The sequence below is a fragment of the Nuphar pumila genome, chromosome 5 (assembly GCF_984573655.1).
Source record: "Nuphar pumila chromosome 5, dmNupPumi1.hap1.1, whole genome shotgun sequence".
NCBI classification, from domain to species: domain Eukaryota; kingdom Viridiplantae; phylum Streptophyta; class Magnoliopsida; order Nymphaeales; family Nymphaeaceae; genus Nuphar; species Nuphar pumila.
Genome location: NC_143253.1, coordinates 21,439,923 through 21,453,090, shown reverse-complemented (window position 1 = coordinate 21,453,090; position 13,168 = coordinate 21,439,923). Strand labels below are relative to the sequence as shown.

Sequence of the window (13,168 nt, the reverse complement as noted above, 5' to 3'; positions counted from 1 at the left end):
ATAAAGATAATTTTTTTTAAAATATAAGACCAAAGAAATACTTAAGATTTCAAAAGACACAATTTTGGACCCAACCGCTAAAATTTGAAATTTGTACTGAAACCCTGAAGTTGACTTTTTATTCTTGAGGAATTTGAATTTTAAATATTTTTAATGGATTCAAATAGACGACATTTGCTTATTTACATGCAATATCTTAAGTAAATGGAGAATACATGTAAATAAGAAAGGCCAGGGGTGAAGCAGTAATTTCACCATTCCCCCCTCCACCCCCCAAAAAACCAACCAACCTTCCCCCTCTTGCCGCCTTAGCCTCCTTATAAATACCCTTAGGGGGTATGCAAAAGGAGAAATCAAAGGCGGATTAGTTTTGTCTTTTCTAATATTACTGATTTTCAAGAATAAATTTTTATTGTTATTAAATATGGTTCTATAACCTCTTTCAAGTAAATTGGTTTTCTAAACTATTTTGAAAAGCAATAAGATTTCCTTAATTGCTGTAAAAGTGATAACTACACCTCTTATGAATGTGATTATTGCTTTAAGTCACAGTTACCAATATCATTGATATTTTGAAAATATTGCGAGAAATACCGATATTTTAAGGTAGCTAATAATATCTAGAAAATCTTGTGATATTTTCAAAATATCGCTAAAATGAAAATATCACGATATTGCCACTATGATATTTTTGCATTTTTAAAAAAAATTATTTATATATATTTTCAGTTTAGTTTTCCCATTTTTTGTTTCTTTTATAATTTAAAAACTTTAAAAAATTGTTTATTTATATTTTTGTAAGAAAAATAATAGAAAACCTATTATTTCTTACTAATATTTATATATTTTCAATCTTTTATGCTTTTAAATTTTTTCTGAGATTTTTCACCTTTTGAAAATAGCTCCGGGAAAAATCCTTGCTGAGAAATTGCTTTGAACAATATAGGTGACTATGCTTTAAGTGTCATTTTAATTTTATTTTATCTTCTTTGAGTGGATTTGAAAATTGTCATTTAGAAAATGAGATTGAGTATTGAAAATCAGATAAAAGTTCATTTGATATGTTTTCAAAATCCTTTATTTTATTTTTTTTTCCTTATTGATTTTAAGTGTTTGGATTTAAATATTCGTTCACATAAGTGTAAATGCATTGCCAACGAATGGTATATCAATCCCTGACAACTTTATCGGGGTTATGGACCCTTTTTGAATAAGGGTATTCGACCTATTTGGCTTGTTGTTGGGATTTTTCGGCCCAATCGATTTAGTCAAGTGGCCCTTTGAAGTAGTTAATCGGAAAGGTGGAATTCCCCACCAGTCGTTTGGCCTAGTAAAATTAAGATTCATTGGCCCTTTGGATCTTTAGTGAGATTGTGAATCAGATCTTTTAGAAAACAATTTTCAAAATTTTAACGAAATAAGAAATGTCAACTTTTGAAAAATAAGTTTCATGAGTTTGCAATGTGGTTTACAAAGTGTTTTAAAATCAGCTTTATGGTCTTATATATATATATATACTATATTTTGAAAAGCTGGTTTTGTTATTCAAATGAAGTTTACAAAAGTAATTTAAGATCTATTGCTTTGTCTTTTTGAAAATTCATTTTTCAAATGTCTCTTTTTAAAACCCTCAAAACCTACTTATTAAGACTGTAATTAGTTGCTTACCGAACATGTGGCTCGTTAAATGTTACTATTGTTTTTCAGAGTGACAATTTTAACAAAAGTAACAAGAATTTAGGGAGACACTCAGGATATTTCGATGAGGATATCGATAAGAAAGTCAAGCATTTGAACCTTGATGGAGATATTAGTTTGATATTTAAGAGACATGATAATCATCTCATAGTTGAATTTGTCTTGTATTGGAGAATTTAATGAAAGACGAGCTATTATATGGAGTTTTTGAATGCTCTGTAAGTGTTCATATTCTTAATTCTTTTGCAAAATCTTTGTTTGGTTTATTTAATCCCGATGACAAAAATGAACTGCATATGGTCAAACCCCAAGACATCAATTATGCACACAACGTTTTGGGGCATGACAAGGTCTGATCCAAAAACTTGCTGGATCTAGTTAATTCAATGGTGCACATTAGACTTTAAGGACTCAAAGGGGTATGGGTTGGGATTCTCACACCTACTCTTCTACTTTTGTAACGCCCCGAAATCTTAACCCAAATTTTGAGGATTTTTTTTTTCAATACAGCGAAAACAAGTCATACCATAGGGTTAAGCATTCCAGAATATTACAGGGGAAGCAAACCAAAACATTTATTTCATTATTAATGAAAAATAACATCAGAGTTTCTCACACTATTCTTGGAACAGTAAATCCAAAAATCTTGATCAAAGCCTCGTCCCGCAGCCGCTCCTAACTCCAACTCTTCACCTGAAAATTTATAGGAATTAAACTACAACTGTCTAAGTAGGAAATTTGTAACTTTTAATGTGGTACATCATGAATCCAGTATGTGATATGAGTGTCATGTATGATTTTCGGCACATACAAGGATAAGTAAAGATCTATGCTATGAGCGTCAACAATTTATCAGAAGTTAACTGACAGGTAACCTTAATAGCAACATTTATATATCCCACAACCACAATATGAATCCACACAATTATTCAGAGAAATGCAATTATCACACATCCACCAAACATATAACAATTAAGGAAACAAATAACATATACGTGTTCTAATGCATAGCAGGAAAATGCATGACTTATGTGTAATGCATGAATCCTCTTATTATCTTTCCTTAAATTTCCCTTTTCATATGCATGCCCTATTAAATGTATACAATTCAAGTTCATTTTTTTAATTACCGTTGCCCGCGGATATACCAAACAGGTAAAATCCTCGAGGTTAAGTAGGTTTCCAGGGTAGCTTAGCACACAATTTGTATTTTATTACTGGGTTTCAAATTTAGCCCTCGACTGAATCACCTTCGGAACATTAGACCTCCACATCTAATGTTAGGGACACAAGGTACACCCCACGCCCACAAGTGCCACTTCCTTGGTACCAAAACAAACTCACAGCTGTGACCATCACACCACTCCCGGGTAAAGTGGCGGACTCTCCCTAAAACCGTGGTCAGGAGAAGGAACCTCAATATCGGGTTCATGGGACAAAATTGCAGCACACAAAGTTTTTGTATCCTCACAGTCTTCTCAAGACCGGAACTCTAAGATCCTTATTCTCCAGATGAGATATCTCAGAATGTATATTACACTGTTCTTATTCATTATCTTTTTATTAAGAGTCAATTATTGAGTTTTGCACTCCCACATGCAAAAACAAGGTAAAAGCTCGCATTTACCCCTGCGAGAACCATCACTAAACTCCAACCCGTGGAAAGACATCGAACAATGCAATATAGAGCAATAAAATCACATTTTCAAATCAACATGCAAAATTAATCATAGGCTTGCAAATCAACATGCAAACATAAGCTCACAAATCACCAATGCGTAGCTCTTCACGGCCTACCACCCGTGGCAACCATATAACAGCACAATTAAAACCATCATGTAAATATGATTATTGCGATGCATTTAAACAATTAAAGAAAGAGCAAACCCAAGCTCAATGCTCTCCAGGCCTGTGATGATTCATTTAGACCATCGATGCATCATATGCAGAAATCATAACTTGCAATTTATGCAATGAGGTCAACATGCCTCCAAATGCACATCCATTCAAACCGATTTAACAATGTGCATGAGTTACCACAATCATATGCATGTGTTCACCATCCATGTGTAAGTGCTTTCATGTAAGCACTTAACACACATGCATTCATCTATCATTCATAAGTACATAAGAACATTTATACCTGAATTTACATGCTAAACACACATCGATTTCGTGTATGCACATGTACTTGAAACTAATCCATAAACGCACGATAAATAATCATGTCCCATCAATGTAGGCACATAAAACTTTTTCATGTGTTAACATCCACACACATGAACATAACCCAATCATAAGCATGCCATTTCATCAATCATATGCATCCCCACTATGTGTATTACCTATGTCACATATGGGTATTAACCATTGCATATCCTTTTTGAGTGTGTGAGTATGCATATAAAATTACACATACTCATCAAGCATACATGCTCAAGAAGCAACATCAATAACCTGGTCATGCTCACATTCAAGATTACACAACTGGTACCATAAAATGCAAAAATAACATTTACATAATTTTTGGGCAGAAGTGTAAGCTTTAACACATGCTAGGGACTATGGTCGGGCTTACCAATCCCGGACCCCCATCCTCCTAACTAAAATAGTTAATTCAGTCCAACCGACTAAATTTCAGTCCAACCGACTATATTTTAGTCCAGCCGACTATATGTCAACCAATCATATTAAAACTTCATGAACTTCCATGAGAAGAATAAGGCACATTCTTATAAGATTTTATGATAAATTATTATAATTCTTCCCACACAACCTTCAAGACAGTTTTTTAGCCACAATTTGATACAATGCCAAGCCCATCAAGATATACCAGAACTTAACTAATAAATGTGAATGACCATTGCTAATTATCTGACTATTGTGTGAGGAGGGAACAAGCATGCCTTGAAAACACCTCACAATGACATTGTTCAAATAATACAAATGTACTGCACGTTATCCATTGTACAAAATGGGTGCATTTCATCCATTTGATAAGCACTTGCAGACACCCCTCATTCTTCAAAACCAAACTGTTGAACTGGATGACCTAAACAACTTATTCAAATAAATCACAGGGTTTTACCCAGTATTCCATTTAAACTAACATTTCTAAATTTTTGTTAAATGCAAAAGAGAAATTTTCAAATTAAAGGATGCAGTGGATGCACAACTTGTCCAGGAAGACTGATGTCTACAGGAGATCAACCTAACAGAAATGGACATTTCAAACATTCTTTCAAAATTTTGAATTTAAAGAAAGCAATTAGCAGCCTATTAGGAACTCTAGATTCATTTGTAGCATCTCAGTTCCATTGTTAATAGCAGTCCAACTTATTTAAGCACACCTCTCCTTGGAACAAATGTATCCTACACTTAGCCTTCTTCATAGCATGTATAATTTTTATTGCCAAGAAAATTCTAACCACTCTTTGCCTTGAAACAAAGATCACTATTGCATTCCAGTCCGGGCATTATCCCAAATAACATAATACACACTTTAAGAACCATACAAACTGCACATTCAGGAATGACATTAGTGTTCATCTTATTTCTAAAATATCTCATGCCTTTCACTCGTTACCAAAATTTTTAGAAAACAATAATACTATGTATTTCAATAATGAACAGAATTACCTAACTCCAGATGTAAGTGAAATGTCCAAACCAGAGATTCAAGAAATCTATGTGGGAAAACCTCATTGGAAAATTCCGAACTCGGCTCATCGATATCCCCAAATCTGTTTGGATTTGGGGTGTACCCCAGCCCTAAATCCCCAAATACACCTAGATTTGGGATTTACGACAAAAACCCCAACTCACCTTCAAGTTAGGGATGTACACGAACACCGCCAAATCTGGGTCACAACATCGGCAGAAAGAAACCCCCATTCTTAACTAGTTACTCGAACAGTTTAAGATGCATCCAAGATAAGTGATAGGAAAACACGATGTTATGCAAAGAACATGCAGAGACAAACAGGGACAATAAATAATCGTATATGATTTGTGAACATGGAATCTTAATTAGGGTTTATCACATCCAAGAACCAGAACCTCCCAAATCTGGAAATTTCCCAACATCACGAAACTAAAACCCTATCTGGGTTATTCAACATCATACTCGGAAGTCAGAACCCAACAGGTTTACCCGACACTACAGTCGGAAACCCTGGATTCATGGGGTTAAGAATCCAAAATCCCGAAATCATCTACTGTGTTTTGCTTCTTGGCAACCAAGAACCCTATCAAGAACGACTGTGCATGCAATAGGTGTGCTTTCTTGACCGACCCACAACACAATCAAGATACAATCAACACCAAACAAGAAAAGTGCAGAAGTCTTACCTGTTCCGGCGATTGGAGGCTGGAGACGCGAGTACAGAGCCAACTGAAGTCGCCCCTCACTGCTGCCGTGACAGGGATGCTCGTTGTGGCCTCCAATGGCAGCCGATGGCCCTAGTTATCCGGCGATCGCCCTCTTCTCTGATGCACGCCCAAATCGACAGAGCGAGAGGGAGAGAGACAGAGAGAGCGAGATACAACGGGAAGAAGATGAGAGCAGGGGGAAAGAAGGGCGAGACTCCCCTCTTTAACGAGCAAAAAATCTCCATCCCTTCGAGAAAGATGGAGTCGGTTACGCTTTCTGTAACCTCCCCCTCCCCTTTCGATCTTGCAAGAATCGTGCCCTAGGCACGATTCTTGTTTTCGTGTGTTTTTATAAAACAAAGCCCGAGTCCGGGTCCAAACCGTGACCTGCAATGCCGGATCCACTCTAACGTGGATCCGGGTCGGCTTTATAGTGTTGGATCCATCCTAACATGGATCTGGGTCAGATCCACATGGATCCGGGTAATGGATCCATAAATTGGATCTGGTGGGCTCCAATGTGGGTCCAAACCCCAATTACCCAAATCTTTTATTATATATTTTTTTTGGATCTGGGTAACGGATCCCGGGCCCAAAACCTTAAAATCCTCAGGTATTACAGCTTTTGTGTTGTAAACTTTGGCTATCAACTAGTCACATTTGATTCATTAAGATTGACACTAGTTTTATACTATATAATCAAAAGCTCTAGTCAGCACTTGGGCGCTGGGCCCTAAAAGGCCTAGTTGGTGCTTAGGCAGGACCAGTTGGCCTAGTTTGGACAAAAAAAGGTTTATGAAACATGGAACAATTATAATAACATGCTAAAATGAACAACACACCAATTACAGAAATAACAGAGGAATTACAAAAATTAATGATAAATTCTAGAGATAACAAAAGAACTTGCAGAAATATTACATGATAATAAATGGTTAAACTACAATAATTTTGAAAAAATGCAGCAATAAAAAGAAGAGGAGCATGACATCAGATCAGACACACACAAATGCACAGACACACACAGGCCTAGTTGGTGCTTAGGCAGGGGCCAGTTGGCCTAGTTTGGACAAAAAAAAGTTTATGAAACATGAAACAATTATAATAAGATGCTAAAATTAACAACACAACAATTACATAAATAACAGAGGAATTACCAAAATTAATGATAAATTCTAAAGATAACAAAAGAACTTGCAGAAATATTACATGATAATAAATGGTTAAACTACAATAATTTTGAAAAAATGCAGCAATAAAAAGAAGCGGAGCATGACATCACACACACACAAATGCACAGACACACAGGGTCATGGTACACACACATATTCCTGTGATAAAGCCTGGCCACACAGAGTCATGCATGTACTCACACACACATTCTTTTAGAATGCATAAATAAAGAGTCAAAGTTACTTTTTGAAAACATAAACTATATGTTAAAATAGTACTTATTGACCTAAAATAAACAACAATAAGTAAAGTTTTACTAATACATTTATGAATTATATATAAGAGAGCATGTAATAGCATAAATGTTCTTATAAGGAGAAGAAAGCTGTGAATATTTGTGTATTAGCTTATCTTTTAAATGAATAGCCTAAATACCTTTAAGTTAGTGAATATGAGAATGCTTGAATTTTAAGAAATTACATAAAATAAATTATCATTATACGATTTATTGTTCACTATAATTAAAATGTCAACTATGTTGTTATCGTATAAATCACAATTTGTTAATTATGTAAATGTGTCATTTTTTAGTGAAAGTCTAATTATTATGTTGAAAATCTGATGTACTTAGAAGCATGCTCCCATGGTAAGGGAATTGAGTCTGGGAATTGCTTAGCTTTTGCCTTCCGAAGCAGTTTCTCAAGAAGCGGGCTTCCCTTGACGGATAGAAGCTTCTGATAACCATGGGAGAGACATACTCATTAGACTTTGATTCCTCTTCTGTTTGGATTGTAGCTTTTGATACCTTATTTGATAAGTCTGGGAGAGCCATAAACTTGTGTGCTTTCAGAATATCATGCAAATTAATCTGCCTTCTTATCATTTACTTTCACTTCATATTGGGAACATGGTTTAAGTGCATCCATTGATAGCCCATATTTTCATGTACACTGCTTCTTGTTTCTTTGAATGACTTGAGGTCTGAAGATTATACGTAGATTCACCCATATAGCTTATCCACAGCTTTCCTGAACTTTCCAGGTTTTGGTGGACTCAGTCTTGTCAACTTTTCAAAATTTGCACAATTTATTCTTTATTGTCCAAAAACTTTTCAAGGAAGTTGGTGCTTGCCTCCCTAAGTCTTGTGGTGATTATCCTGACCGGTCATCCAAGATTTCTCGTGATGGGGGTTTTTTATGGCAACCCCTTTTTGGTACTTATGATTCTTCTGGAAGCCCAGGCTTTGTTGTAGATGTTGAATCTTGGAACAAATTGTGCTGCTTGCTTCCTGGAGTTTTGTGGCCGTCTATTGTGAAGTGCATAACTGAGGGGAAGGCTTTTATTGATGATAAGAAATCACAGGTCTCTCTCTCTCTCTCTCTGTGCTCAATGTCAAAACAATTTGAAATCAAAATATGATTGTCTTTTTGTGGCATGTAAAACTGCATTTATTCTAGAAGTGAAATTGCAGGAAAAAGCAAGTGTCCTTTGTGATTATGGTGACCATGAAGCTGGATTGGGAAATTTTAGGAGGAACAACATTGATAGATTGAAGTGAAAATGACCGATATGGATTCTTTATAAGTGACATGTCTTTGTCTTAGGGTCTAACCTTTTCTCCAAATCGTCACAAATTGTTGATTGTTGCTTAAAGTAATGTTATATTTTTTCTGTTCCCTAATGCATTGCAAGGGGAAGATCTTTATGCTTGAGATGATGTAATTTCATTGGGTTGATCCTATTTTGTAGTTTTTTCTTCCTAAAGATGTCTGCTTTTGCAATTCAGAGTTAGTGAAGTAAACAGGTTGGATTCGGTTCAGATGCAAGTAATACAGAATCTGACTTAGTCAGATGTACTTTAAACAGAGTCGGATTTGGATTCGGAATCAACATGACAACTAACAGAATCCGAAGAAGATCCAATTCTGACCTGAAATCCCATTAAAAGGTCAATCTGGGTCAATTTTTTTGATTTAAATCAATAAATTCTTCTACGGTTCACTTATAATGTCTTTAGTCTTCTTTATTTTTTAAGTGCAGCAAACTTTTTATGATTAAGCCCAGTAATCTTTCCCACTTTGCACCCATATCGATGTTTTAGTATTGAAACCATGTCTTCAGACTGAAATGTTGTGTAACAACACTATTGATTGGCATTTAGCCTCTCACATATTACATCACTGGTGATGTCTATATATCTATATTTGTGTGTGTGGATGGGTTGTTCGGTGTGTGTACATGTGTGTGGGTATATGCATGTGTGTGTGTGTATGCGTGCATGCATTCATGTGAGTGTGTGTGTGCATGCTAGCTGGTCCAACATGCATAGTTGCAGGTGTTTGCTTCTATAGCTTATAAAGTGGTTAGGATGGTTAAGTGGATAAATTGGTTCAGTCTGTCTGTCTCTCTCTCATGTGCACACGTGCATGCACACATGAGGACACACACACATGCAGGTCTTACATTTCTAGGTCTTGACATTATCTTCCTGTCCAATACTGGCACCTGTTTCCATGGGGATTGTCAGAGAACAACTCCTTTCCTACGTTTTTCTAGAGAGACAAGGGAGGTGCTCCTTTCTATCTCTAAGAGAGAGAGAGAGAGAGAGAGAGAGAGAGAGAGAGAGAGAGAGAGAGAGAGAGAGAGAGAGAGAGAGAGAGAGAGAGAGAGAGAGATTCCGGCATTGGTTCGTTGACAGTTCAGATGAGGCTCCACCTCAGGCCCTTCAGGTTTAAAGTGCTGGGCAAGTTGCATGGGGTCATTCATGGGTTGCATTGTTTGAGTGTTTAAGGCTTTGAGCCTTTGAGAATCGAGCAAGGAACAATGAAATGAGGTTGAGGAATAAATCAAGATAAACACATATTGATGGTGTTTGGAGAATAGTCCTCCCTTTGTGCCTATAAAAGCTTCATAAAGGCGTCTAAAGGCCCTGAAATGTCTCAGCCTTTTGAGTTTTGCTCAAAGTTGGAGAATAAAAAGAAAGGAGATGTGATTCACTATGTATAACTCTAGTAGAAAAAAAGATAACTCTTTTTTTTTTTCTTTTTGAAGTATTCATTATTATTGCATACAATGACAATGTTAAAAGGAAAGAAAATTGTACTGATTGCTTCATCTCTTCTAATTCGTCGATATGAGAAGCAAATTGTTTTGTGGAGGAATCAATATCTCGACATGAGCCAAGAGGCAGATCTTGTGCCACTCCACCTGGTCGTATGAAACTGGCATGGGGGTAGTTATAGATAGTGAGAAAAAGCTATCAATAACAGGGCCATGAATAAGTTTGGTACTAGCAAACAAAATAGTTGCATACCCATAGAAAAGCACCCGATGGTGGGCACGATAGATTGGGGTCAGCCACAGGTTTCCTCACTGGGCCCAGCTGCTGCCCTTAGGATTACCCTTCACACTACCCGTTAAGGAGGAGTGGAAGGGTGGGCCATGCCTGACGAGATATAAATGCGAGAAATTAAATGTAAGTGATTTTTTATAGTATCATGTATAAAACAGTAAAAATGCTGAAATTATATTTTCTCGCTTTTTTTGTGAGAAATTCAATATCTTGCTGATACTTGTGACTATGGGCCTAGCTAGGATGAGCCTTGCCCAATCTTGACCACATGTTCAATTCAAGGGAGTTGTGTTTGATCAGTTTGTATTCTATTTGTCATGGAGGCTCCTCTAGTGTCATGCTTTGTGTATGTTCTTGTGCTTTGCTGGAAATGACGATCCTTTGATGCATGCCAAATTGCCCAACTAGTTTTCCTTTCTTGCATGTAACTGACATGTTGCATTCGATATCATGTAAAACACTTGGTAGAAAGAAAGATGCTGGATGGTATGCTTAATGCGTGGTGTGACTATCAGAGGTGTTGGGTATCACTTACATGGTTAACTGATCAAGTATTTAGAAGAGAATTGCTTTTCTAGTTGGTGCCTGCAACTAAGATGGAAAAATATGAATGTAGGTGTATCATTGAGCCGCAATCTAAAGAAAAAAGTAACTTGCCAACAAGGTTTATGTATTGTGCAGTGTTTTGTACTAAAGTTTAATATATATTTTATTATTTATAGTTCATGACTAATAGTATGTTAGTGTGCACTTTGATTATTGTCTGTTGTAGAATCTAAATGGCTATAGTATACTAGTAGCTACATTCTACATCTGTATGGAATTGACATATATAGATACTAGATTGACACCCTCAATCATGCTCAACCCCTAAAGGAGATTACCTTTGCCAAAATATCCTAGTCTCAGGTTCTGAGCATATACCCATCCCAACTTAGTCAACAGAGTAATCAGTTGGCTGGCTGATATAGTTGGTTGACCATTTTGAAGAAGGCTTCGTTGTAAAAGTGGACCAGTTGACATGTTTTTGATTGCATGGTGTCCATGGTCAAGACAACACTTTCTTCAACTCTTTTAAGTGGGTTGAGTTAAGGATGGGAAGAAAGTTTGCTTACCTAATTTATAGATAAATTATGTGGTCTGATTCCTTTTGTTCCTTCACAATTCTTTCCCATTCTCACCTAAGAATCACTTATTCCCTTTCGTTTTAAAACACTTTAAGGGCCTGTTTGTTTCATTCCCATGGGAAGGAAAAGTCTTTCATGGGAATGGGCACAGATTTCTAAAAAAATCCTGCCAGCTCAGCCTTCTCATTGGAATGCTTTCAGAGCGGAGGATGTATGAAAGGATATGCATATGAAAAGTGGTAGATGGTGGGAAAAACTGGGGCCTACTTGTGCCAGCATGACACTTCCCTACCATGATTTGATGTTTGTTTCACTCATGATGGGAAAGGAAGGGGAAAGGGATGCTAACTCAACGTTTCCCATGAAAATTGCATGAAACAAACAGGCCCTAAGAGTTTTCCATGAGGTGGCTGGAGTTTTCTCATTTGTAACTTCCTTTCTTGTTTTGGAGGTGGAAGTAGATTTTGTTGTTGACAGTGGAAGTGAGGCATGCATTGTTAAAATATTATGTCTCTTTTCACTGTAAACTGAAATATCCATCAGGGGTATTTCAGTCCTTTTACTCAATATGCGTCAGCCACCCTAATGGGCTAACATTTTTACTTTTTCTTTTTTAATTTACTTTTGCCTTTTACACCTTTTTCTTTTTGACTGTTGTGAAAGGGACAACTCCATATAGCTGTTGGAGCTGCCCCAACAGTCACAAATGTGACCGTTGGGTGCAGCTCCAACAGTCATATTGAGCTGCACCCTGTGGCTTCTTTTTGCATTATAAATAGGCCTTAGTGGCCCTTGTAAACGTATCATTTTTTGTGAGTGCTTATGCAATAGCAATGCTTTTGTAAAGCCCCTCTTGGGAACTTATGAATTGAAGTTCATTTTGTTTCATGCTTTTGTGCATGTGTATTCGTGCCTTCGTGCACTTTGAGTGTTCTCCTTTGTGCCTTTGTGCACTCTTTGTATTTCTTGTATTGTGGTGTTACACACAATCTCTTTTTATAGAGATTTTCACATGGTATCAGAGTAAGGTTGTTTGGAGAAAGAAATTGGTGTGATTCTTCTCAATATCAAGTGCCTCGAAAAATGTGCCTTCAACTTTTTGGTGATTGGAGTGAAAACTTTTCTTCATTCAATATTTTAGAAGATTACTACAACAAGAAAGATTTAAAATCTTATTGTGGTACGTATTCTTTTCTTTCATCTTTCATCTCTAGTGGGTGAGAAAGACTCCCATTTTTCTCTTGGTTTCAAGCTAAATGACTCAAATTATCACGTGTGGGCCGGAAATATGGAAGCTCACATCAAAGGGAAAGGGCTTTGGGGTTACATTCAAGGCTCGATTCCGGAATCAGAGCCTAAAATTACTTTGGTTAAAGAAGGGAAAATCAAAATCCTTGAGGGAGATAAAAGGACTAAGGCTTTTGAGGAATATAGTAGGAAACATGAG

General features: G+C 36.5%; 1 protein-coding gene across 1 annotated transcript in view; it reads left to right on the top strand.

The window, feature by feature from the left end:
• Window positions 1-13,168, top strand: part of LOC149837069 (uncharacterized) — a 126,473-nt gene that overhangs the window by 44,899 nt on the left and 68,406 nt on the right. Inside the window, exon 13 of the mRNA XM_090007960.1 lies at window positions 8,284-8,604. Within this exon, the coding sequence (XP_089864086.1) occupies window positions 8,284-8,604 (321 nt within the window). The remainder of the gene's footprint in view (window positions 1-8,283; window positions 8,605-13,168) is intronic.